At 29.2% G+C, this 27,703-nt stretch overlaps 3 protein-coding genes and 1 long non-coding RNA gene across 5 annotated transcripts; 2 read left to right on the top strand and 2 right to left on the bottom strand.

The window, feature by feature from the left end:
- Positions 1-63: 63 nt before the first annotated feature.
- Positions 64-1,603, top strand: LOC114408857 (NAD(P)H-quinone oxidoreductase subunit U, chloroplastic-like). Its single transcript, XM_028372041.1, has 5 exons — positions 64-390; positions 533-594; positions 694-783; positions 870-1,016; positions 1,379-1,603. Exons 1-5 carry the CDS (start codon positions 138-140, stop codon positions 1,472-1,474), a joined length of 648 nt encoding a protein of 215 aa, XP_028227842.1. The 5' UTR covers positions 64-137; the 3' UTR covers positions 1,475-1,603.
- A 4,419-nt stretch (positions 1,604-6,022) lies between these two features.
- LOC114408075 lies at positions 6,023-7,428 on the bottom strand. Its single transcript, XM_028371198.1, has 2 exons — positions 6,961-7,428; positions 6,023-6,870 (listed from the first exon to the last, which is right to left on the bottom strand). The coding sequence occupies exons 1-2, from the start codon at positions 7,272-7,274 to the stop codon at positions 6,285-6,287; spliced, it is 900 nt and encodes a 299-aa protein (XP_028226999.1). The 5' UTR covers positions 7,275-7,428; the 3' UTR covers positions 6,023-6,284.
- Positions 7,429-22,952: 15,524 nt separating this feature from the next.
- Positions 22,953-23,369, bottom strand: LOC114408859. Its single transcript, XR_003665948.1, has 2 exons — positions 23,231-23,369; positions 22,953-23,126 (listed from the first exon to the last, which is right to left on the bottom strand). It is a non-coding gene; the product is annotated as an uncharacterized LOC114408859 (long non-coding RNA).
- On the top strand, positions 23,104-27,178 carry LOC114408858 (cytokinin dehydrogenase 7-like). Of its 2 annotated transcripts, none has more exons than XM_028372043.1 (4): positions 23,104-23,911; positions 24,004-24,270; positions 24,870-25,132; positions 26,721-27,178. In XM_028372043.1, exons 1-4 carry the CDS (start codon positions 23,219-23,221, stop codon positions 26,908-26,910), a joined length of 1,413 nt encoding a protein of 470 aa, XP_028227844.1. In that variant the 5' UTR covers positions 23,104-23,218; the 3' UTR covers positions 26,911-27,178. The 2 variants fall into 2 exon arrangements, with proteins under 2 accessions (XP_028227844.1, XP_028227843.1); XM_028372042.1 differs by having other exon boundaries at positions 26,297-26,780.
- The last annotated feature ends 525 nt before the right edge of the window (positions 27,179-27,703 follow it).

The raw sequence follows: 27,703 nt of genomic DNA on the forward strand, positions 1-27,703 counted from the left end.
AATAAAATATTCATACGATCCACAATTGATAACTTTTTAATGGCGAAGAAGTGTTGCCTTATCCCACCATGCATGTATGATTTGATAACAATAGATTAATACCATAGCCCAAGTGCGTGGCACAGAAAGGTGAAGCAATGGCTGTGTCCTCCACCACTGCCACAGTATGTATTCCTGCTAAGAACATTCCAACCAATCAAGCACCAAAAATTGGATTCTCAAGTACCATCGCCTTTGCTGCGAAACCGCGAAGAAGATTATTACGCATCAGAAGCTCCTCAGCCGAAACATCTGGCACAGAGGTAGATTCAGAGACTTCCATTGAAGTTCCAGAAGAAACATCATCACTCATTTCTGCTCTTAACGTCGAAAAGATTCTCCGTGGCTTACGTAAGTTTTTCAAAAAACTACTATATATATCAAGGGGTTCTAGCCCAGGATAAAAAACAATATATAATATCCCTTTTATGTGTTTTTTTATTTATACGGGTAAAAGGGCATTTAATTGATGAAGATGTGGTTTAGAATGCAGCAATTACAGATGCAGATCATTATGGTAGGCTAGGTATTCCAAGAGGATGTCCCTTTGACTTGGTCTGAACTCGGAACTCGGAACCACCTTAATTCAGTTTTCTGTTTCAGCTAGTAGTAATTAATTACTTAGCCATTTTAAAGTTTTAAACCTCTCTACAGGTGGGGGGTGCATATAATATCAAGGTTCAAGAATTGAAGAGTCAGAATTTAGAGGAGGATGAACTTGAGAAGAAATTGGAACTTCTCAAAGTCAGTAATAAATATATATGCAGTTATGATCACATTCGAATTACTTTTGTGCTTTTTGTTCATGATGATTTGATTTACTGCTATAGGAATCATACACCATCCTGTCATCGGAGGAAGAAAGAAGAATATATGACTGGAGCTTGGCCAGAGCAGAAAATACAGACAAATTCGTTTGGCCGTTCGAGGTTGACATAACACAGTCAAAAATTTCAAAAGAAGATCCTCCACAACTGGTAGGTGGCTCTTGTTCTTCTATCTATCTTCTAGTAGTTAGAAAATAAATATTAATATACTTATTCACTAAAGCTATTTTATAAACAAAATGTCAACATAACTCTAAGTGAGCCTCTTAAAAACAAACATAACTCTAAGTGAGAGTGGCTTTCAAATGAGATGTTTTATTAATCTGCTAATGGTTACACAAATATGGCTAAATAAAGAAAAATATAAAATATTTTTTTATATTTTCATAGCGTTAAATATACATTTTTGATTTATAAAATATTAAAAACATTATTAAGAGAATTTTGTCGCAGCATATAGCTTAACATTTAAGTACACTAATTGCTCGAGTAAATCCTATTTTTGATGGCAGGACCCCGAGGATGTCGGACCAACGAGAGTGGTTGGGTATTTCTTATTGGGATGGATAATGCTATCTATTGTGTTATCTATTGCACTAAACTTGTAAAGAGAAAGACCAATTCTACAATGTTTTAAGTGAGTTTGGAGTATGGATTTTTTTTCCTTTTATATGATATGAAAGGTAATTTTTGTTTTTATCCATTTTTGTGCATTTGAAGATAAAACTCATTTTATATGATTCGCATGGTTGTATTTGCCTAACACATTTTTAATTATTAGCTAAAATTCATTTAAAAAATTACAAAATTTTATTATTCTAACTTCTTTTTTTGTAATTTAACGACTGTAACTTATGTTTTTGTAATTTTTTTATGAATTTTAATTGAATGTAAATACGCTGTTAATACATCGTTCCAATCTTTTCTAGAGCTGCACATCTTTGGTATAACAGTTCTACATTTCCAGATCGAATTCACCGATGATTGTACTTTGATCAATTTCTCTGCAAAAGACTAAATCATGATAGATGTTGCTAACATTGATCAAAACCTCTTAACAGTATCTTCTAACATAGCAAATACCTGAAAAATCAAGAAACTACAAAAAACGAATGTCACTTAGTATTAGTTTAGAAATACTTCCTAAATGAAATTGAAGAAAAAGAAGGAAGACGAAATGTGTGTAAAATATAAACAATATAATTCAACTCAAGCAATTGGTTAGCAGGGATAGACGTCACGCGCGCATAAGCGGAACTTTGCCTTTTGGAATATGCTTTAAAAACACAACAAAAAATACAATCAATCTATTATAGACAACGTGGGACTTTACCTTTTTAAAATACCCTTAAAAAACATAACATAAATTAAATACGTCAATCTAATTTTTAAACCAATTTTTTTAATTCTTAAAAAATGTGAAAAAGAACTTACAAGTTCTAATTACTTCCTCTGCATAATTAATCATCCCTTCTATTTATTCAAGCTGTCAAGATGTTCTAAACTTGCTTTCTATTAGATCATTTATTTCTCAATAACAAAGAATAAAAAACACTTCCTTATAGAATATTTGTTGCATTGGGTAAACAAAAAAAAAAATCAAATTCTAATGGAATTGGTCCAGTGTATTCCATGACAACCAAGATTTCAAAATCCGTAAAATAGGTATGCATGGTGCGAACATGAGTTTAGAGAAAGGATTGTACCATGTGGAAGTTTGTTAACCGTTAAGATTTATTAATATCTAAATGGAAGATACAGATGATTTGGGTGTAGACTGATTATAAAGCACGGAATAACACTGTTATAATTTTATTTTATTTTTTATTTTCTCTCTTCTTCTCTCCTTTTCTCCTCCTATTTTTCTTTTCTTTCTCTGTGCAGGATCTGTCGTCGATGATATCGGAGTTTATACTCAAATCTCTTCACCCCGCCCTAACCTAAGGCGCTCCCACCCCAGCCCCGCCCTCTCCCCCGTCGTCATATGCAAGACCACAACAAGTGACTAAAAATGGGTCTAATATGAACTAATTTTCAGCGATAAAAATAAATAATAAACTAAAAATAGATAAAATAAATAAATAATTAAAGAGACTACAACTACTAATAGAAAATTAATGAAAAACTAAAAATTATAAAAATAAATGAGACTAAAAATTAGAATATAAAAAAAATTAAGAGATTAATTAACTTAATTAATCATATATTATATCTTCATATATGCTTTGGGAAGACAATAAGGTTGGAGTAAACAAAAATCCAAAATCCAATTTCTCTGGTCCATTACTATTTTATATATAAGCTTAAGACGTCATTTAATACATAGTTCAATTAATAAAAAAATATTTTAATTTAATTAATTATCTTTAATTTTAATCCTGAATATATATTTGTATTAATATTTTAAAAAAAGTTTTGTCATCAATATTATATACTATTCATCTTTAACAATATTTTCTCTAGTTAAAGACAAGTATAGTTTTAGTCTATAAAAAAAATATAATTTTTAAGGCCATGTACTTATTAAAAAATATTGTTTATCTTTTTTAATATTTTTTTTATATTATGTTTTTTAAGATGCTTTATTATTAAATATATGTTTAAATGTACTTTCAAGTCACATCAAATTTTTTATAAAAAAAACTTTATATTTATAAATTATAGTTTTAGGTAAGTCATTTTCAATTCTACAGTGGTATTCATCCTTTACTTTCTTTCTTTTTTTTTTTCTTTTTTTTTGCAAATTATACTTATATCTTTGTAATTTCTTGAATATGTACATGATATTGTTGCCTTTTTAATTCCCCCAATAATCCTTTTAATTATTCAAAAACATTATATTAATATATATTGTCCCCTATATCACCCAAGAAGACGCGTTACACTACATATATACTTTTAAGCAGGGGCTATCGAAAAAGTTAAAAAGGAAAGGATATCAAATTATTATCAAGAAATTTCAAGAGATATAAATGAAATTTAGTGTTATTCTTTTAAAATAAATAGTACTATAATACTTTAGTTTTATGTTGAATACTTTTGTTTTTAAATATTAAGTATGAAAAGTTGTGAAAATATAAACTTTATAAAAACTATCACTATAAGATGATATACATGTAAAATGTAAAGGAAAAAGCTAAACAATCACTAAAGGTTTGTTTATTTCATGATTGATCCAACTACGAGTGATATCTAGATCGTAAATTTAAGAAAAGCATTTTACTTTAAATATGATAGTAATATAAAATAAAAATTATTAACATACATATACATAAATTGCTTGTCAACATATGAGACCTTTTTGTTTTATTTCTCATCTTCTATCACATCATAAATTACATTATATTTTCTTTCTGTTTTTACTCTCTCTCCATATTAAAAAGTACATTAATTATTTAGGATAAATAGTCACTTTTATCTCTAAATATATAATTCACTGACAAATATGTTCCTGAAAGATGAAAATATAAAATTTAGTTTTCGAAAGTGTAAAAAGTACGAAAAATATATTAGGCCGTTAATTTTCGTCCATCATCGTTAATAAAATAGCCTACGTAACACAGATGGACGAAATTGTCACTGAAATGATTGTCAGCATGGTTATCTCTACTTGTCAACATAAAGACATAATTGTCATGTAATATTTTTTTGACTTTTCGCCTTTCCACTACTTTGACAAATGTTTCCCTTGAAGATGAAAATATAAAATTTAGTCCTCGAGAGTATAAAAAGTGTGACAAATACATCAGGACGTTAATAATAAATTGCGATTAATTATTATAATTTGAAAAAATTTATAATGATAGTGACAAAATTTTGGAGGAGGTATATCACATGGGTAAGTGTTTGTTTCCGTGATATAATTTTTAAGTTTCATCAGCAATTGAGACATGCATAAAATAATATCAATGGAAGTGAATTTTTATTGCTTTGACAAATTCTTCATACATTTCTTCAATTACAAAAAAAATCAATCACTTGATTGTTAACTCTTGAATGAATGTTGTCAACACAAAAACAAATTACTGAAAAATGATAAAAAAAATCATTATTTCTATTAAACCAAACACTATTTATTTAATTTTTTTTATAATAAAATATGAATATCTATTAGTATATGCAATGACATCAAATTACAAATTATAATAAAAGTTTGTTGATTTTTAAATTAACTTTTTTAAATCATACACAATTATTTTTTATTGACTCGTCATTTAAAAAATCATAATCTTAAAAAAAAATCATTCCAAAGGAGGTGAACGTTTTTTACAAATTAAAAGTGTCATTGGAATTGCAATTTTTCCTAAAAATTATTTATGGATCTAATTTAATTATATTGTTTTACAATAAACATTTTTTTTTACTTGAACATCTCATCAAGCATAGGAGTATAAAAAAATTATTTTCGAGTTTATAAAATGAGTATTCTTTTTTCTTTTAGACTCAATTTAATTTACGAGTTTTTATCATTAATTTAAAGTTAATAAAGCAAATACAAAAATAATGATTTATTATATTTTTTCTATTTTTTTTTACTTTCACCTCTTTAACCTTAATTCTATTATCTGAATTTCAATTAACAACCAAATTAAAATTTTAAATGTACATTGACTTTTATTTGTTATTTGAGATGAGTTAAGTTAAAAATAAAATATTAAATTACTAATTCAATCATTTTGTTGTAATCATTATAAATTTTTTTAAAATTATAATAATTAGTCACAATCTACTATTAACGTTCGAATATATTTGTTGCACATTTTACATTTTCAGAGACTAAATTTTATATTTTCATCTTTTAAGGATGTCTTTGTTAGCTGTGTGTGAACAGAGGAAAAGTCAACAAATATTATATGACAATCATTTGAGTAATAAATTTGTCATTTTGTATCAAGTAGATTATTTTAGGGCTATATTTATCACACTTTTTACATACTCAAAAACTAAATTTTATATTTTCATCTTTGAGGGATACATTTGTCAACGAATTATATATTTATGCATAAAAGTGACTATTTAACCAATTGTTTATCAATCATTTTCCAAGTGTGTGAACTGTAAAACAAACAACTGAGTGTAAAAGATAGAAGAAAAAGAGAACAATGATAAGAATAAGAAGAAAAATATAATAGAAATATGATGGAAGAGACAGAACAGAACAAACCAGTGTGAAATTCTACCATTAAAAATTTCATCAGCAAACCAAAAATGATGCCGATTGCTGAAGAACTGTAACTAACCTAAAGAACTCCTTAAAGATCCGTTAACATAACTGTTATAGGACGCTGTCCATGTACAACACAATCTCACTGAACACTGAACTAATCCCATCTTTGTACCTCAAATTGCAAGATTCACCATTCAACAATGTTACTGAATCACTCAGAGAATGAATGTCTACCTTTCATATCGTTGATGTCAATTTTCATTTATTGTAGATAATTGCTCGTGACTACTCTTCCCAGAAGAAACAAGAACGAAGCTTTGACCCGTTATCTTTTCTAAGTTGGAAACAATGGAAGAGTCTCTCTTAGAAGCCAGATCTCGCTCTCGTGCTTTCACTATCGCTTCTCTGTCGTGAATTTCCCTTTCTCGGACCCTCCAACCTTCTTCCCATTCTGCTCTCTCTTTCTCCATTCTTTCGATAGCATCCAGAAACTTGTTCTGAAGAACCTCCTGGTGCTTAATCACACGCTTCACCAACCTCTTGAAAAATGAACCCATCAAACCCATTTCTTCTTCCACTTTCTTCTTTCTCCTCCTTTTCCTACCCTTCTTCGTTCGTACTCCATCAACCCCAGTTGCTTCCGTCGCTAACATTTGACACTCATTTGTCACTGGAACACCAACATTGGCCACATTACATGTGTTTTCAACGGCAATAGTTGAATCAGCCTTTTTTTTATTGCGAGCATTTATGTACACAGCTTCTAGCTCCCCAAAGTTTTCGTTTACCTCTTGGACGTTTCCATTTGCATCAGAGAGCACCGTGTTGAATGCTTTCCTGAAATACCAACACAAACAGAATCACATAAGAAAGTGTAAGAATAGCAAAAAAAAAAAAAAGGGTTAATATATAGAGAATGTGAATTACCAAAACGACACTGTGGTTGTGGATTCTTCTTGGGGCTGGTGATAATCAAATGCTCCAAGATATTGGGGTTGTTCGTGTTGCTGTGAAGGTTGAAATTGATTTGGGTGTTGTTGGCACAATTGATAAGAATGTTGATACTCTTGAGATTGTTGCGTATGTCGCTGTTTGTGTCGTGGGTTGTGGTGAAATTGTGGATAGAAGTGTTGAAGATGGAATTGGTGACCACTATGGTTTGGGCTTAAAGTGGATGAGTTATAAGCGTCAAGTGTGAGTTCCTCATAAAAGGTGTTGGCCATATCGTAGTGAGGCTGCATAAGCAGAGTTGGATTCAATGCTCTGGTTCTGGGATGGTGTAAAGGACGCCTGAAGAGTGGGAACTGAATAGCCCTTCCAGTTTTGGGCGACTGAACTTATGATGCCACGATGGGTTAACTCATTCATCTATTAAATCTTTGAAACCTCAATCTCATGAAAAATTATCAGCACTTTTTTTCTCGGAAAAAAATAGAGTAGATGAAAATAATATAGACAAAAATAAAAGAGGGGAAAAAAAAGTTAGAATTGTTTGATTTTAATACTATGTAGATCAGGCAATATTGTTTCAATTTAATTAGAAATATTTTGAGTTTAAATTTTAGACATGTGTGACTATGATAATAAGAGTTTTAACAAATCCTCCTTGATTGGATCGGAATTAACTCTCATATAGATACTATTATTCTACTCGACTTGAACCAAATACGAACAACTCTATTTTGTTTCAACCTCACTCTGACTTTTTTATTTTTTCAAAGTACTTAAACTGAGTTTGACAGAGCTCATCATGTTTCACCACAATTCCACCACCAATTCAATCATATACTTTATACTAGACAATGTTATTTTTATCATCATCTCTCTTTTCACTTTATTTGTAGCCTATTTATAAGTTACCAAACACAATGCTTTTGATTGTCATAATCAACACAAATCTCTATATGATATGTAGTTGAATATTACTAATTATTTCTCATAGATTAAAAAAGAAGTACCTTTCATAGAGATTACCCAAAACTATAAATATATGGTAGTTCATACTATTTAATATATTTTTATCTTATCTATACTGATAGATAAACAAAAATAGAAGAGAAGTGATAAATATAATAAATGATATTTTTATACATATAATATATAATATGATATATACAAAAATAAGTTAAAAAAATCTAACTTAATTGGTTGATGAGATGTGTATGAGTTATTATAAATTTTGATATTATTTTTTATTTTCGTCAATAAAAAATAGAATGTAAAGTAAGTGTACATAATATTAAAGTGTTTATATATTAATATTTTAAATTCATGGATTATTAGAAGAGATGCTTTGACGTTTGACCAATATAACTAATCAGTTTGGTCATTGAGAAGTTGAAAAAGAATTTTTAATAACAGTATCATAATTTTTAAAGTTATTGAGATATCATAAGGTTTTCTCTTATTGTAAAAAGAATCGCCTTTTTTATTGAGAATTTCTTTTATTTCATATTCATTTACTTTTTGTGATTTTTGTTTTTTTTCATATTACATTATTTATTATATTTATAACTTTTCTCTATTTTTTTCCCTTATTTTTCTCATCCATCTACCCGAGTGGAGTCACAAAGGGAATGACGTTTTTGTCTTGCTATGCTCTAAAGACTAAAACTAAAGAGGCGATCTGATAAGATATGTCATTCACATCGCTTTCAAAGGAACATTTGAACAAAAAAAAATCATATTACATTATTTATTATATTTATAATTTTTCTCTTTTTTTTTGTCATGGGGGAAATCTAATTTTAGAGGCATGGTGTAACTCTCCTATCTTTAAAGGCATGTATTCACTTACATTTAAAATTGATCATATAATATGGATGAAAAAAATCACAAATTATTAGGGATATAAAAATCTCTTTCTATCATTAAAGGTTTTCATTAATCAAAAAGAAGAATCTACTTTAATCGATATACCTTTAGGCACAACAATACATAACATAGAAATCACACTTGAAAATAGTGAATAAATTAGCTAGAGCATCAAGTGTTGTAGTGAAATTAATTACAAAATAAGAAAAGTCTGTCACATTAAAATTATCTTTAAGAGAGGTCCATTTGATATCCAAGTTAATTATAATAAATAAAAAATCATAACTTTTTTTTATTAGAAATAGCTCGCCAAAACCATCATTATAGATAACAAAATTTCATATTTAAGTATTTAATATAATTAGATACACATAACTTGAACTCAAGAGACATCTCATCATACTAGAATAATTTCGTGTGAGTTAATTCATTAGTCAAGTGATATCTTATTTCAATAGTCAATGTTAAAAAACATTTCTTAAGTTATCATATAATTATTTACACATATATCATAAATTAGAATACACACTCTTGAAAGTGTGATTCTTATTATTAGACATGACAATGGGGTGAGACGAGTACGAGTATTGTCTCCCTAATCCCTTATCCCGACTCCCCAACATATCTCCTACCTAACGGATTTAAGTTTATTGTCTAATCCTCGTACCCGTCACATATCAGGTATCCCCGACCCCGTCCCATACACAATTCAAATTAGAAAAACATTTTTTTGTAAAAAAATATATTAAAAATTTGATTTTAGAAAAAATAAATTGATTGTTAAATATTTATTTTTAACTACTTATATATCAATAAATTTATTATAACGCGTGTCTACAAAAATAGTTAAGAAAATAATATTAAATTATGTAAAAATTCTAAAATAAAATTAACTAGTAATAAAAATTCTATGTCTTTTGATTAAATTATGCAAAAATTCTAAAGATTTTAAATGACGAAACGGGTTCGAGTTCGACATCGGGATGGATTTCTCATACCCGTACTCGTACCCGACTTTTGATTATCGAAAAAAACCCGAATCCGAACCCATACCCAGTCAACTCAGGTATTATCCGTCAAAGTCGGGAAGGATTCAGACGGGTACCCACAGATACAAGTTTTCTTGTCATGTCTACTTATTCTTCTCACTTTCTTATCATTTTTAATATTCTCATTTTTATCTCCTATGGAGTGCAGTTCACAAATCACTCACTGCTATTAGTAAAAAAATATAATTCATATTGAAAGATATTAATTTACGAATTCATTATATAAAAATAAATATTTATCATGTGTCATTCATAGACTAAGATACTAGTTATTAATTAACTTTTTAATCTTCACTATAATGTATAGTTATGTAATTTAAATTTAAAATTGTAACCATATCAAAACCATATATTTTTCTTATTAAGGTGTATTTAGATTGACATTGGTCCAAAATCACAAATTAACATAATTTCAAATAAATGCTTACATGTTTGATCTCACGTTAAAAAATTAAATTTAAATTTAAAATTGAGTTCAAGTCAAAATAACTGTGTTTAACTTCACATTGAATAATCCAAAATCACGTTAAAATGTTAGTTCATATGATTTTAGATAAATGTTTGTATCTTTCGTTTCATGTTTATAAATTTATAATTAATTTTTAGTTGAAATAGATTCAAGTAGCTTTTTGCTGGATAAAAAAATTATATTAATTTTTATTATTAACTTGTTATTGAAATAAAAGATCTAAACATATAAATCACCTCACTTCAACATCCATTTTATTCAAAACAATTTTAGAATTAATTTTTCAATAAACTAAACATATAAACATTGGCATACAAATATATTAACTGATTTTTTTAATATGACTTCATTATCCAATATAAATTCAAACACTCACTTAAGGAAACATTTATATTAAATAAAATCATTTTATAATAAATTTGACTTGTAACTTAATTTTAAAATAATTTTTTTTTAAATATAAATCATTTCATTTCAAATTTAATTTTAAGTAAAAATATTTTTATTCGTAATCAACTTTCCACTCACCCAAAAAAAAACACACACTTTAATATGGTCTTATTTTTGGTATTGTCCTTTTTTATGATAGATAAACAATATTTATTTTAGACATCTAAAAAAATAGAATTGTCACGTGCTAACAAGGTATTAAAACATTTTTCTTTAATTTCCTTAACTTTTTTTTATGGTACATGAACACATTTATTTTGGAAATCTAAAAAAGTAAAAGTGTCATTAGCTAACATGGTACTACTAACACGTGTTAGTATCTTAGTGAGTGTCACTTTGAATGGTTACTTAGCCTTCTATTAAATATGTAAGTAGCCATTGAGTATTACGTGACAATAGAAAAAAAAAACACATTTTTATGAATAAAAAAAATATAAGGACCAAAATTAAAACTTATTTAAAAAATATTTAAGCATAATTAATATTTAGTAGTATGCTTTATTAAAAAATTTTGTTCACTTAAATATATATATATAATTGTTTAATATTTTCTATATTTTTAATATAATGAATTATTGAATTTCAAAATTTGTTAAGTAGAACTTTAAAAATATAATTGTTAAGAAAATCAAACTTTGCATTATAAAATATCTGTTTTTTTATTCTAACTTATTTTTTTATAATTTGTATTCTAACTAGTATTTCCTACCGATACTTATTAAAGATAACAAAAATTGATTTAATGATTAAAAGAATAAAATAAGAAAGAGGTTATGAGTTTAAACTTCAAATCAGTTTATTAATAAATATTAACACATTAATAATTAATATTTATTTAAAAATAAAAACAAAAAACTATTGTAGCCAGCTTGCAAATGTATAATAATGAAGCTGGGCCCATGGGATCGTTTTCTTAAGACACGTGTTTGTGCAATTAGAGTCTGACGAGATGAAGACAATGCTTTGGAAGTATATTATGGATGTGCACATGACTCGTACATTACGTCGTTCTCTTGTCTCCGCCATTAATTTCATGTCTGGAGCATCTAACGGTCATAGATCATTGATGTATACTTCTCAGATTCAAATTTCAAAAGCAGATCTCTCTCTCTTCTTATTTCCGCTTTGATAAGAAAAAAGGGATTTGCTTCTTTCTCTTTTCATTTCTCATATGAATTGTTACATAAAATATTACTCCATTTTATCGTTATAATTAAGATTTTAAATTATTTTACACATGTAAAATAATAATTAATGAATAATTTTTTTTTATCAAATTAATCTTATATCATCATCATTCAATAATATTACAAGGGGTATAATAAAAAAATAATTAATATTACATTATAAAACTAAAATAACATTTATTTTGAGAATTTTTTTTTCTTTTATACAATAATTATTATAAAACGGAGAAGTTGTGATCAAGCCTTTTTTCACTTAAAACGAAAACAGTTATAAATTAAAGTTTTACTAACAATGTTAATATTTTCTTACTTTTTTAGATCAACAAAAATTTTAAAATGATAAAAGGACTTAAAAAAGTAGCATGGACCAGTTATTTGTTTCAGACATTCAGACTTGAAGTCCCACGTAGGAGGAGGAGGGGTTGGGGGGCCACCCACCTGACACCGGCACTGCACGCTGTCTTTCACTGGCGAGATAGATGTAATGTAAGTAAAGACCTAAAGTTATCCTGTACCACGACATTCCTTTTTCAGTATTTGTTTTTGGTTGGGAGAATTTAAAAAGAATGAATGCGAGAGAAAAAAAATTGTTTGATTGAAGTGAAATAAAATGAAAAAATATGAAATATTTAAATAAAATATTTTGGTAAGTAAAAAATAAATAAATAATATATATATTATTTATTATATTTCTTTTATTATTAATGTTACTATTATATTTAATTATTATTATTAGTATTAGTATTATTTACTATTATATATAGATATAACAAAATAACATAGATGAATGAAAAATAAAATAGAAATGAAAGATATTTGATGAAGAGAATAAAAAAACACAAGAAGAGATAGATAAATGAGTAAAAATAAATAAAAAATATTATAATTTATTTCACAAATTTTAATGTTATTTTTTCTTTAAATCTTCTTTACCAGACAACTAACTCATTTTTTTTCTCTAAACAAAACATTAGTGTTATACTACCTAGGTAAAAAATATACATGAAGATATATATGTAAAGGCTCTTTGATTTATCATTTAGGGTGTAGATTAATTGATAAAATTATTTTAATGTAACCAATAGTTTTAAGTTTTTCTCTAACACTACGATAAATTTATTGTAGTTTGATGAAAAATAGTAGTTTTAGGTTTAAATTTTGAATATATAATTATGTTAAATATGTGGAAGAAAGAAAATTATTATTTATTATTATTTTATTTGAACCAAATATATATTTTTTAAAATATGTAGTTTCTAAAAAAATAAGCAGTTTGATGTATAAACTAGTAATGGTTTCACAGGTTTACTGTTAGTGTTTGGATGAAGGTCCAACACTCACATTTTTCTGATTTTCTTTGGAACTGAGTTAAAAATAGATAAATGCACATAAGATATTCGATCTCATTTTACGTTTTGCTATTCGCACCATCCACGTGGGTGTATTTTTTTTTATTTTCAAAATTATTCTTGTCATGAAAATGCAAATCTGTTGTATATGTGTGGGGGCGAAAAAAAACTATAATAAAACATAATTTTATTGTACAAATATATAATGAAATTATATTTCTATTATATTATTTTTTCAGCACTAACATATTCTTTTTTCACTCCGAATATATTCAACAGAAACATAGTTAGAAACAAAAATAAAAACTTAACACTTACAGTATAATTTTACTATTTGAATAATTCATATATATTTGTTATACTTTATTTTCTAATCTTTAGATAATTTTTTTCATTTTTTATCATCTCTAATAATTTTTTAAGTTTTTTATTTGAAAATATCTTCAGAGATTTTAGTTTTTTATTATTATTATTCTGCTTGCCGACTATGATTGTTCTATCTATATATGCATCCTGATTGTCAAGAAAAGGCGAGGTGTTGGAGATTTTTGACAAAAGAGCACCCGATTATGCGATTATGAAGGCACACATCACCTCATGATAGTAAGTTTAATTACAAAATCTAATCAAAGGGAATAAATGATTATTTTTTAGTAAACCATCAATTTAGTCTTAAAAGTATTGTTCTGTGATTTTTCTCTCTTAAATACTCCATAAAGTAATAAAACTTTATATCAGTAATATTTTGAGTATTGAATATTCGAATACCTGAAAGACTGTTTAGTTTCTAAATTGATATATTCTATTAACCTTTAATGATCAATTTGAAAGATTTTTTAATATTTGGAAGACTATTTAGCATGACTTCTAATAATTAAAAGATTACTTATATATGAATAAAAAAAAAGGATTACTTATATAATTTATTTATTTTAAGGACTATTTAAGAGGCAAGTCAATACTTTGGGAATAAAATTGATTATTTGTTCAATTTTCTATTGTTCTGTACTTCTAATAACTAGTTTTGAACCCAAAATTTAACCCCAAATGTTTGACTATATATATGCAGGTGTCAATGATAAAAAAAAATGATATTGAATGAAGTTTTGAGACTATATTTCCTATAATAGCCATTCACAAATACAATTGGTGTGAAACAAGGGTAGGAAGCATGTCCATCCCGGCTAGGGTTGAGTTTTGTTTACCATTGTTACTTCTTCATTATGATAGTAACTATTGGGAGAATCCCGAAGAGTTCAACCCAGTTAGATTTACTAAAGGGCTTCAAAACATTGCCTTCCTAGAGGCAAAGTTTGCCCTGGCTATGATTCTTCAGCATTTTTCTTTCCAGCTCTCACCCTCTTATGCTCTTGCTCCAAGTAATTGTACTATATATATTACTCTTATGCCACAACATGCATGGAGCTCCCATTGTTATTCGCCGCATTTAAGTCTTCCAATTAATAAGTTTGATTTCTTTAATGCCATTATTACACTTATGCAATAAGCTTGCTTGATTTTTTTGTTTCTTGTTAAAAGAGTCAAATATCCATTAATGTATATGAACGAATCGCTCGTGGGTGTTGATTTCCTAACACGTTGGTTGTACTTGACATAAATGCAAAGTGAATCATAAATAATACTCCCTCCCGTATAATTTCAAGAAATCAGGATATACTAAGATTCTAGTTGTTCATAATTTTCACTTGTTTAAACTTTTGTGTATTGGAATTTACACATTTAATAAATTAATAGTCGTAGTTGACTAAGGTGGTACATGATTCTCTAAAGAAGGTCTTCAAGATATTTATACTCTCTCTTTGCACGATTCGATTCTCTTTAAATAAGCACTCTTTTGGTAGAAGATACTTATGCCCAATAACTTAAAGCTACCAGCATATCCATCCCGTCGAACAAAGTTTTTTTTTTATTCCTTCAGTCTCGTGTTGAAGCCATGGTCATGAGTCTATTTGTTTTTGTGTAGTGAACTTGAGGCCTATATATTGGGCTACATTGAGTGGTAAACTTTAGCTTGTAATTTTTTGTCAGATCAGGAGGATCCCCAACGAATACTCAAGTCTTAATTGACGGCAAAACTGAAAAAACAAAATAATATTACAAAACAAATGGAAAGTCCAAAAAGTGAATGACTTGTACCAAAAAAAAACATACATTCAAGAATTAAAAAGCGGGTATATATCTTTAAATTTTTGGAGATTAAATTATACAAAAATATATCCAAGAATAAAATTAAAAATAAATAATTTGTAACTTTCCGAAACTACATATTATTATATATTATTATTGAATAGTCTTAAACTAATTAATCATCACTTTTGTCGTGGATTTCGAGAATTCTTTTGGACTGATATGGCTAAATGGCAAAGGAAGAAAAGAAAAAAAGTAGCAAAATGGGAGATATTAAAATAGCTGCCTATGATTCTATAAAGATTGACCAATCATAGCATGAACTAATAGGCTAGGTGCATATATGATATATCGATGTTTATCATACACGAGTACGACAAATTGCAAAACAAAAGACACGCATTTAATATGCCATATACTTAGCAAAATATAGGTTGAGACGTTGAGTTTCAATCGAAACATACATCAATAAATCGAAGCTGACGTGACTGAGATCTTTTAAGAATCTGAAGCATGCCTCAGTATTACATCAGAAGTCAATAATCTGTGAACGTAGTAAATGAAATACTAACTTGGTTCGAATCAGCAGGACCTATAACTGCCGCATTAAGCGTGGATAAGAAGAACACGCGCACCGATCTAAAGTATTCTAATGACGATAAAAAACTAATGAAAATGCGAAATCACATACAGATTAAATGTCGGCACTATACTTTACTATACTTAAATAATCTGAATGGCTCACATTGATGTCTTCTAAATTTACCACTAAATAAATAGAATAAGAGTGATTTTATTGATTTCAAACACCTTTTAATGTTGGATCCATCTAGCCCACACTTCTCCAGTCCTCCGTCCACTTTTTCAGCGGTGGGAGTTGTTCTGATACTTCAAGAAATGGCATACGAAACATTAATTAATTTGTTGGGTTCTTATTTATTACTACAATATTCATAAATCATTATATGAGTTCACGACTTCAGGTAATAATAAGTGTTTTGATTTTTGAAACTCACCTCAAATGATAGATAAGAAAAAAAGATAAAATATTGAAACAATTCCACACTACAAATTAAAGTGCTATATAGGACAGGCGCACAACCTTTCCTTTGAAACCAAAATGATTTTGTCTCTTCCTTTTCTCAGACGTAGGAGTGTTTTAAAATTGATACAAGGGTGCACTTAATGCAATTCCCAGAAATAAATTAAAGGAACAGATATCTGTAACTATAGAGTATTTTGTTTATTTTTTGGTATAAATTATAAATATTTTTTATTGGAAACAATCATGTTTAAGCTTAAGCTGCTTAAGATCAATATAAATAATAAATTTTTTCCTCTAATTTTTAACCTAATTGTATATCCAAGACCCAAATCTTAACATTGAAAATATGAGATTTTAACACACCTCTTAACACTTGGGATTAATTATACATTTAAAATATGAAATATGCAAGTAGATATATCTAAGTTAGTTAACCGTATGACTGAGATATAAACTCTACAGTCTCTACTATCATGATAGCTTTGGTAATAAATTATACTTAATTCAATTTAAAAAATTGATTAACTAATTAAGAAAAAACATTGTCCAGGCTATATAAATTGTACACTATCCCATATAATCTAAACAAATATGGGGTGATATATAAATACTCGTGGGCATCAAATAGTGAGAAATTTAGGTGACGGGTCCATGGAAGATTTTCATGTCTATATCTAGTGTATGACATAATGGTCACTTGCCAGTTGCCAATATTTTGAGACTAGTAAGCATGTGCTAAAAAGTATAAAAGCTCTAACAAGAGAGCTTATACGAAGGGGGAGAATTGCCTTTGGTGTTATATGGACGTGTTGGCCTAAGAGTGAAACGACTCAAACGAGGGAATGAAGTTAAGTGAGCGTTGGTGTTGGTTTCTATCTGTCAAGGAGGCATATGCATGCAGTTAGCAGAGAGTAGATATTCCTTTCAACAGAAACGTATCCGGACAATAAAGAAGTATTTGCATTGGTCTAGGTATAAGTTTGAGAGGTTCTTTATGGATTGAGTTGGATATATAATTAGGTCATTTGCTCAATATCTAGTAGTAATCCAGAACAAATTATATTAAGAATAGTAAATTAGTGAAAATTGATTCTTTTAATATCATTTTTTTAATTTTTTAATAACCAACATTTCTTTTAACTGTGCTGGCCTCACCATATGTATTGGGTTTGAATTTTTAAACTGATTGTCAAACGAATTATGACTATATATATTCTCTACAATGTTACAAATTCCAATTACTTAATAATCACAATTAAGAGTGAAAATAGGTTAATAACTTCATTCGTTTGAGGTCTATGATCTGATCTGGAAAAGACTTAACTTATTTATCATAAAGGTTAAATTTTAATTAGAATTTAAAAAAAGCCTATTAGACCTCACAGACTTATTTATATAACAAATCAATGATATATAATATTATATATAGGTCTATTTAGAATAGATTTATAGATTCTTATATAGAATAAACCACCTAAGTAAGTTTTAAATAAGTTTTTAAGTTAGATCATAATTTTAAACAAATGAAACTAAAATTTAATAAAAGACCTATAATAAATAAATAAATAGATCAGACTCATATATACAGTAATTATGATGTAGGTGACTTAGATATGTCACAAATATTCTTCTTTAATATCTGGACAAAAAGGTCAATCTCTTTGTTTTATACATTCGAACCAAGCCTTTCTAATTTTAGGTAAAGCTAAATAGATAGGAAACTTTGAGTTCTAGAGCATAGATATCGCTTTCAGCCTTTCACTAAGTTAATGGCGCAACCTTTTTTACTTCTCCATGCCCAAGCTGTTAGCAACCAAGTCTTTCTCCTAGTTCTTCAATAAAATAATTGTATATTTATATATTTTTGGAATTATCAGGGGTAATTCAAATCTTGATGCTATTTTTATTGGAATTTTCCACCTTTAAGCTGTGATTTATGCCTTGGATTATCGTATGAATGTCTCTTTCTTTGAGACGGTTGCCGCCAAATACAACGGTTTTGTTTGTATTACGATAAAATTACATGGAGATGTATATATATTCTTTTTTTCAATCTATCTATATATTTTCGTTTTCAAATAAAAAAATCTTTTTCATCATGTACATCTTATATTATATTATATTATATTATATTAAGTGATAGATAAATAAATAGAGATATAGATAAATTTATTTATATTATATTATATATACAATTTCAGTATTGTTTAATTGCAGTATTCTTTAAAAATATTAGTATTCTAAAATAATTAAGTATACGATATAATAACAAGGATTTTTATGTTAAAAATGAAGGTTCTGTATTTTTTATTTAATAATCTATTAATAAAAGATAAGTGTAACAATAAAAGACTAATTAAAAATAACAACCGTATAATAAGGACAAGAGAAATATCAATTATGAGGAAAGAAAAAAATAGATAATAATATATTTTTTAACTAAAAAGAGGAAAAAATAACAATTTTCTCTCTTGAGCTTTTTGATCACTTTAAGTTTTTCTCTTATCTTTTTTTTTTTCATTCGAATAAGCATAAGATAACGGTGAATAAAAAAAAATCTGTGATAAAAAATTAACAAAAAGTAAATTATTTTAAAAATATGCATCCGGCAAAAAAAAAACAGCATGCCTTTGATTTTGATTACAAACATTGTAGCGGGATATCAATAAATGATACGGTAATTGATATCAATAATTTTTTCTATCAATTATCACTCTTTCATATATAAGATCCAATTATGTAATTAATTAAGATTTTAAAAAATAGTAATTAATTTAATTGATAATAATAAATTTACCCTAACTTTATAATTTTTTTAAGACTATCTAAAACTATCTTTTAAGGTTATTTTATAGAAATAAAAAATACAATAATTTTTTTTATTTTAATTAAATAGTTGTGAGATTTTCTATTTTATTCTTTTTTTATTTCACAATAAATGCATATATAAATTAATTAAATATTAAGAGATAAATAATAATATAGTAATTGATAAAAGAATAATTAATATAATCTTAAACTTTACAAATCACAGTTAGAACGAACATTCTCCAAAATTTGACTATTATAAAGGAATAGAGGTTGTAATAAGTAGTTAAACGTTTGAACAGAATACAACATAAGAAATGTTTTATTTACTGATTGGTTTATTTGTAAGAAAATTATTTCCGTAAAAATTTAAGAGATGATTTTAAGCATTTTATAGAAAATTTTATTCGTAAAACGAAAACAATTATTAACTAAAACGATTTTATAAATAAATCAAAATTAGACGTAAATTTTAGAAGGTGACAAAAATTAATTTCATTAAAAAGTAAAAGCAAGTAACACAAAATAAAATCATTTTATTACTTTTATTAAAAAATACTGGGTGAAATTTTAGTTATTTTCTTTAATCTTCTCCTTACATCTTGCCATGCATGTTACATATCTCTAAAAAAAGATGTATTGAATACTACGAATCAATGTCTCTCTGTGCTCATTGTGTGGTTCTGTTTTTTTATTATATATCGTTTAATAAAGAGATACAATCCTTCAAATGACTTTTGGTAAAGAGGTGAATCCTTTTATGAAAGAATACACATTTTATGAAAGAATTAAAACAATGCTTATTTACATGTTTTTATCAAGAGAAATATATTTTCATGAAAAAACTCATTTTCATTAAAGGATATAAGATTTGATACTTGTACTTTTTCATGCACTCTTTTATAATAGGTATACGAAAGAATTTCGTCCCCTAAAAATAATAAAATAATCAAAAGATTCGTGAAAATTCTTATTTGATCAATTTAATTAATTAGTTATTGAACTTAATTATTTATTGTCATTTTAATCTAAAATTATATATTAATATTTTCATTTAAGTCACGTTTTTTAAATTTTGAATTAAAATCAATGACAAAATTACACTTTCAAAGATGATTTATTTTGTTATTTTATTACTTCTAGAAACAAAATTGTTCGTATCTTGTACTTTTAGGGACAGAATTTATCATTTTTCAATTTTTTAAAAAATTTCATGTTATACTGATATGTATTGATAATATAAAGATTTTCACACTCTTATTTAAGCATAGATCAATGTATACAAAAATATTGTTAATTTTTTTTAATAATTTCATTAAAAGTCATATTTTAAATATTTTTTAATTGATTGCCAAATGAAAAAACACTTATATTAATAATGATTATCCCATAAGGTTAACACAATCTTGTATAATTTTACTGTATTCACATATGATAAAATAATTTATTTAATAAAAAAATTCGTGTTCAATTTCTTTTGTGTGTAAAATTATTTTAGATCAACAATAATCATGCATGCATTACTTGTAATTAGGCTTTGTTGGAATAATCTTCAATTCTTTTTACTGTTTATTTTTGTTTTAAAAAGGAAAGAAGGATGCAAATGAACCTACTATCCATATCTTAACACACTCCTTTGATAAATAAATTTACATCATAAGCAGGCCATTGATAAATTACTTGACCTATTAATTTCAGTTATCAATGCCTAAATTTTCACTATTGCATTGATTATAGATAATGATGATGATAATTGAGTTAACTAATAAGCAATTAAGCATCGAATAATGTTTTTATTAAGTTTTCTTTGTTTGTTATGGGATCAGATATCGTATTGTACGTTGTTATGACTACTAGAAAATACATTGTTATCACGAATGGAGTGGAGATCGAGAGGTGAGAATGGACAGGCGAAGAGAAAGAGAGTGGAGGCGCGAGAGGTAGCGATGACGTGTAGATGAAGAGGCGAAGAGGCACTGCGAGAGGTTGTAGTGTCAACAGTGAGGGAGTTTTAAAGCCACAAGTGTGAAATCGAGGAATTTCAAGTGAGAGTAAGAGTCAGAAAGGCAAAGTGAGGGAGCTCAAGGGTTTTTGACGTCAAAAAATTATTATAAAAGATCCCACAACAACTCAACATCGGTTTTTTAAAAAATTGATATTGAGTTTTTCCCACGTTTTTCTAGTAACATTGGTTTTTGGAAAAAAAAAAAACTGATGTTAACACAAGTTGTTGACATTGATTTTTTGAAAAATTGATGTTAACAAACCTGTATTATTTACGAGTATGCCATCACATTTTTGTTAACATCGATTTTATCAAAAATTAATATTAGTGTAAGAATGTTAAAATCATTATATTTGTAGTAGTGTATTAAAAAAATCTCATATTTATTCACTGACAACAACAGAATGACCTGGTACTCATTCAAACACTCTTACTCTACAATAAGTTAACATTCTTTGTCTTAGTTTAGTTTCTTTTAGAGGTTGCATTCTCATGCATTAAAAATAATCTTGCTCTGATTGATTTGAACCATAGATATCTTTAACAAAATACAAAACTACTCTCTCCTATTTTAGTTTTTAACAAAGTGAAAAATAAAACTTTAGATTTTTAATACCTATTTTCTTTTACATTTTTTCAGTTTCGTTTAGAGGATATTTGTTAGGGGAGAAATTTTCAGTTTTCTATGAATCCTAACTTGAGAAAACTTAATTTTCCACTTTGATACATAATTTTAAGAAACATATGATTGGAAAATTATAATTTATAGGAATTGTTTTTAACTCACATTCTCACAAAAATATTTCCGAGAAGAGGAGGGAATCCTATTTTCCCAAGTTTATTTTTTATTTTATTATAGTATAAATATCATATTACTCTTATTAAATTATTTAACATGATAAATAATTAAGATTAATGATAAAAATATTATGTAACTCTTTGATTTCTAAAAAAATTATCTAAAAAATTTCAATAACCAATCAAATAAATTTTATTAATTTCCTGTAAATATGATTATCAGGCATCACCATTTTCAAACATGAAACAAATTCTCTCATACCAAACGTTCTCTTATTTCTCTTCTTTCTACCTATTTCAAACTAAAGGGCGCGTGGGAAAACATTGCCAATTGTTTTATACATTATATAATAGGTGATAATAATTTGTTAGTGATACTGTTTTTTAAATAACATTTCATGATGTTACTTTTTCCTTTTTATTTGTACCACCACATCACTTATTTACCCTGCATCTTCTCTTTTATCGTTATACATTAATTTCTCTCTATATTCTGCAATTTGGTAAGAAAAAAAATCTATATAAATATTTTGATAGAAAATTTAACTTCAATCTTTTTTATATAACTTCGTCACTTCAGTAAGTATGTAGTTAGGATTTTAATCTTAAATTTGTGCGAATGAAAAAATTGATCTGTTTATAAACTTAAAATTATCCTAAATTCAAAAACAAAAAAAACTTTTCATACAAGTAATTTCAATAATTCTTTTGTAAGACGCACGATAGAAGCTCATCCGAAATGAATGAGACTGCATTCACACCAAAACATGAGAGGGAATAAGATAAAAATTCACGAATTCGAAAACTTGCGCAAGTGGCAGACAATTAATGTGGAAGGGATCATAGCGTCGACGGAATATTGAAAGGGGCGATAACGTCATAATTCTAATGAATCCTCAAAAATCCCACTACTGCCTTTTTTTAATCATTAAAAAAATCCAAAGCAGCCGCTATTTAATGCCAAACTTCACCTGGTAGAAGAAGAAGAAGAAGAAGGACACTCTTCAGTTTTTGCTAAGTAGTCAAAAAAAAAAAAAAAAACTACCGGTCACCAACGCCGGCGATGCTAGCTTACCTGGAACACTTCGTTCACGAAAACGACGCCGAATCGAGGCAAGACGACGACGTAGCGACCCTCTCCAAAGCGCTTGAGCTTCAAGCCAGCGTCGAGGAATTCGGTCCCACCGGAGTCGCCGGCAAGGATTTCGGCGGAATCAAGTCCGTCAAACCCTTGGCCCTGATCAGGCCCTCTGCCGCCGCCGACGTCGCCAGAGTGGTGAAGCACGCGGCGGCGTCTTCTAGCCTCACGGTGGCGGCGCGCGGGAACGGCCACTCCATCAACGGCCAGGCCATGGCGGAGCAGGGCCTGGTCCTCGACATGCGCGCCATCCAGGACCCGTTTGAGATTCTCTGGATAGAAGGTTCTCCCTACGTCGACGTTTCGGGAGGGGCATTATGGGAAGACGTCCTTAAACGCTGCGTTTCGGAGTTTGGCCTCGCCCCGAGGTCGTGGACGGATTATCTCAGCTTAACGGTGGGCGGAACGCTCTCCTACGCCGGCGTCAGCGGTCAAACATTCCGTTACGGTCCTCAGACATCGAACGTAACGGAATTGGAAGTTGTAACTGGGAAAGGAGACACACTGTGCTGCTCCCAAACAGAAAACTCTGAACTTTTTTTTGGCGCGCTTGGTGGCTTAGGACAGTTCGGTATCATTACCAGAGCCAGGGTCGTTCTTCAAGAAGCTCCAGATATGGTGGAGAAGAGAAGCAAATTAATTATTTATTCAAATTTTGAAGCACTTGGGTTGTTTATGATTTTATATTTTGTTTGGTATGATTAAATTAGGTGAGGTGGATAAGAGTGGTATACTCTGAGTTTGAGGAGTATGCTAGGGATGCAGAGTCGCTGGTGGAGGAATATTGTTTTGATTACGTGGAAGGGTTCGTTCTGGTGAACAGTGATAACCGGGCCAATGGATGGCCCACAGTTCCATTGGGCCCGGAACAAGTGTTCGACCCGACTCATATCCCTTTCACTGCTGGTCCTGTCTTGTATTGCTTGGAGCTCGCTCTTCACTATCGTAACGCGGATCATCCTTCTCGTGTCGATACGGTAAGTAATAACTAATTTCCTCTCTGATCACACATGAAATTTAAATAAAATCTAAATCCTTTTTCTTTACGAATGTTATCATTAAGAATTTGTCTCACAAGTTGAATGTGGTTGCTGAAATGATGCATCTTCCATTGGATTTTCTGGCGGAGAATATAAATAAAAATGCCAGTGCCTTATATAGTTCAAATTACCGCAGAGGACTCACTACTGTACTTGACCTGCTGCTGCTGCTGCCTTATCATTAATTAATGTCCCTGCAATGTGTCATTTTCGTAATAGGGAGCATCCCATTGTGGCTAAAATGGTAATCTAACATCACTAGGTGCTCCATTGCGCTGATCATTGAGATCTCGCTGACGTTATGGTCCCCATACTTGCACAAATAGCCAAAATTCCATCATTTTCTGGAATCTCAAAAGTATATATGAACTCACTCTACCTATCATCGCGTAAATGCATTCTAGTGTTATATACAATAACAATTAATGCCCTCGTTAAGTTTAGCAAATCCAATATTCCATGACATGTTCAGTTGTGTGTTGCTCTAACTGATGCACCACTTCTCAGAGGGTTTGGTTTGGGTTCTTTGCTCGTAGGATGTGGATGGATTGCTTGGACGGCTACGATTCATTCAGGGTCTGAAGTTCCAGGTGGACGTGACATACATGGAGTTCTTGCTGCGTGTAAAGCGTGTGGAGGAGCACGCGAAAGGCAACGGAACCTGGGATGCACCTCACCCTTGGCTCAATCTGTTCGTGTCCAAGTCCCACATCGTTGATTTTGATCGTGAGGTGTTCAAGAAGATTCTCAAGGACGGAGTCGATGGACCCATTTTAGTCTACCCTCTCTTGCGAAACAAGTACGTACTTGGTTCCCTTCCTACCCTTCATCAACTATAATACATATACTAGTAAATGCATGTACATCTAACTATACATATTAATAAACAACTTAAAGATTTATTATAAAAAAAATAACCTTTATTCTGTTTTTTTTTTATATAAAAAAAGGCTTCGGAGGGGCGAACTACATTCTCTTTAAACTGAACAAAAGATTGATGAGTGATTGCGAGGATAAAAAGCAAAAGGGAAGAAGGGAAAAAAAATAAAAAATAACGGTCCCTATCTAGCTATGCATGACACGTGAGAAGGACATGGACCAGGTCCCACCGTGTGACATGTTGGCCAGTAGCCACGCAAATGAATGACCAGCGATCCCTTTTGTTTCACACACTGTGTGATGTACTGAACCGCTGATTCAAAGAGGATGGTTAAGATTTTGAGGGTGATGAGTATCAAATATTTGTTACTACTTGTGGTCAGCCATAAATGGGACCCGTAATAGAGGTACCCATCAACTGTACCATATTTTGGTCGTCAATCGAAAATCATCATAAGCTGTTCATTTTTATGATGGTCGTACCATCTTACTCTGTGTTCGTCCGTACGCTACAAAACCCATTCCTCTTCTCCAATTGCATCCCCTTAGGGCTTAGGCGGTTGTTGCAGCTCTGTTAGGTTAGTTAGCGAATAAGCAACGCTTGAGAATGAGAGGGTAAAATGGGAAGTAGGAAATTGTCTCTGGAACTGGAAATTGAAATAAATATCTATTTTAATTCCAAGCAATGTAGCTATCATGGTGAGTGTTACTAATTGAGAATCAACTTGGGCAAAGCGAATTACAGTGATTCCGAATTTGTATGGGTTCTATATAGATTTGAAGCTTGATGGTGTGGAATTAGGTTCTTCTTCGAGGGTCCCCCATGGCCAATCTGGGTGGGGCCGGGATGCATGAGGAGGATATATAATCACTGGTTTAATTAAGTCATGCGCCTTGAATTGAATTGACCTCATACATTATATTAAATTATTGAACATGCATAAAATTTATGTAATTAAATGGATACTAGGTATTTGTGTTATGTTGTCTAAATAATGATTTGAATAGAGGGGGAGAGGGAAAAAATAAAAAAGAAATTTGGCCAATTTATTATTTTTGAAAATAAAGAATTAATTAAAAACAGGTGGGATAGTCGTCATTCAGTGGTGGTGCCGGACAGTGACATGTTCTACATAGTAGCCTTGCTCCGATTCACTCCACCACCCCCAAAGGGCCCAGCAGCTGAACTCTTGGTGGCGCAAAATAATGAGATTATTGAGTTCTGCACAAGCAGAAGCCTTGATTTCAAGCTATACTTTCCTCACTACCAGTCACGGGAGGATTGGATCAAGCACTTTGGGAATCAATGGGCCAGATTTGCGGAGCGAAAGGCCAATTTTGATCCCATGGCTATCCTTGCACCAGGACAGAAAATTTTCTCCAGAACCTCTCAACCTCAACCTCCTTCTATCACATAACCACATCATATATATAACAATATACTTGTACTATCCATTGTGATATTTTTCTTCTCTGCTTTAATTTGTTGTTTACTATACTGGTTGCAGCTATATTGTAAGGAAAATATCCAGCCAGGTCAAATTAATATGCAAGGGGTTTGGTCTTTCGCCAAGTCTAATAATGATTGATGGTAGGATTCCATCTAAATCTAATCGAACCCTATATATGTATGAGCTGATCAACGAACGTCATAGGCTCAGAGAAGATCGATCAAAATCAAAGTATAGTATAATATAATATCTGGGTGGTCGTGCATGAGGACGTCGTAAATGGAAAGCTTAATTGCTTAGCGTCATTTTCATCTTAGCTATTTTGTCAAGGGAATTGTAGCAGCTAAGCTGGCAAGTGCTTTTCAACCAGTCCTTTTTTCTTCCCTTGGTCCAGTTGGTATTTAATCTATCAGAACCTACGTAACAATCATCAATATGCACCGCTCACTACATAAATATATATGCCTCTTGTTTTTTTTAGACAATTTTAACTGATGCTGATGTTTCAGTTCCAAGCTTTTTTGTCTGTCCTTAATTAATTAGTTCGCTCCATCAAAGGGTTAGTAAGTTATACGTACTCTATTTTATTGGAAAACATTACGATATATTATTTTATTAATATTATTTGCATGTTTAAAGTAACATAATTTTTGTTTAAATAAAGGACTTGATTTTGACCCAAATTAAATTAATGTTGTTTGAAAATTTGCTGTCAAAATTGATTTTAAGTGTATAATTACTAAAATAGGTTTTAATGTTGATATATATTTTTTACATAAATATTCGTATTGTAATTTGCTATAAGTTTTCTTCAGACTAAAATATATAAAAAATGATTCATACTAATTAAGAAAATAAGTTAACATGTTTAATGTTGGTAATCTCATTTTAAAAATAAATTTGCTTCCTTAAATATCCATTATATTTAACTACATAGGACAACAAAGATAAAGTAGTTAAAAATAAAACTCTACGTAAATGAAAAGTATTGTGAAAATATATCATTTTTATCGTTAAATGAAAAGAAATTAATTCAAATT

Source organism: Glycine soja, chromosome 4 (genome assembly GCF_004193775.1).
Source record: "Glycine soja cultivar W05 chromosome 4, ASM419377v2, whole genome shotgun sequence".
Classification (NCBI taxonomy): domain Eukaryota; kingdom Viridiplantae; phylum Streptophyta; class Magnoliopsida; order Fabales; family Fabaceae; genus Glycine; species Glycine soja.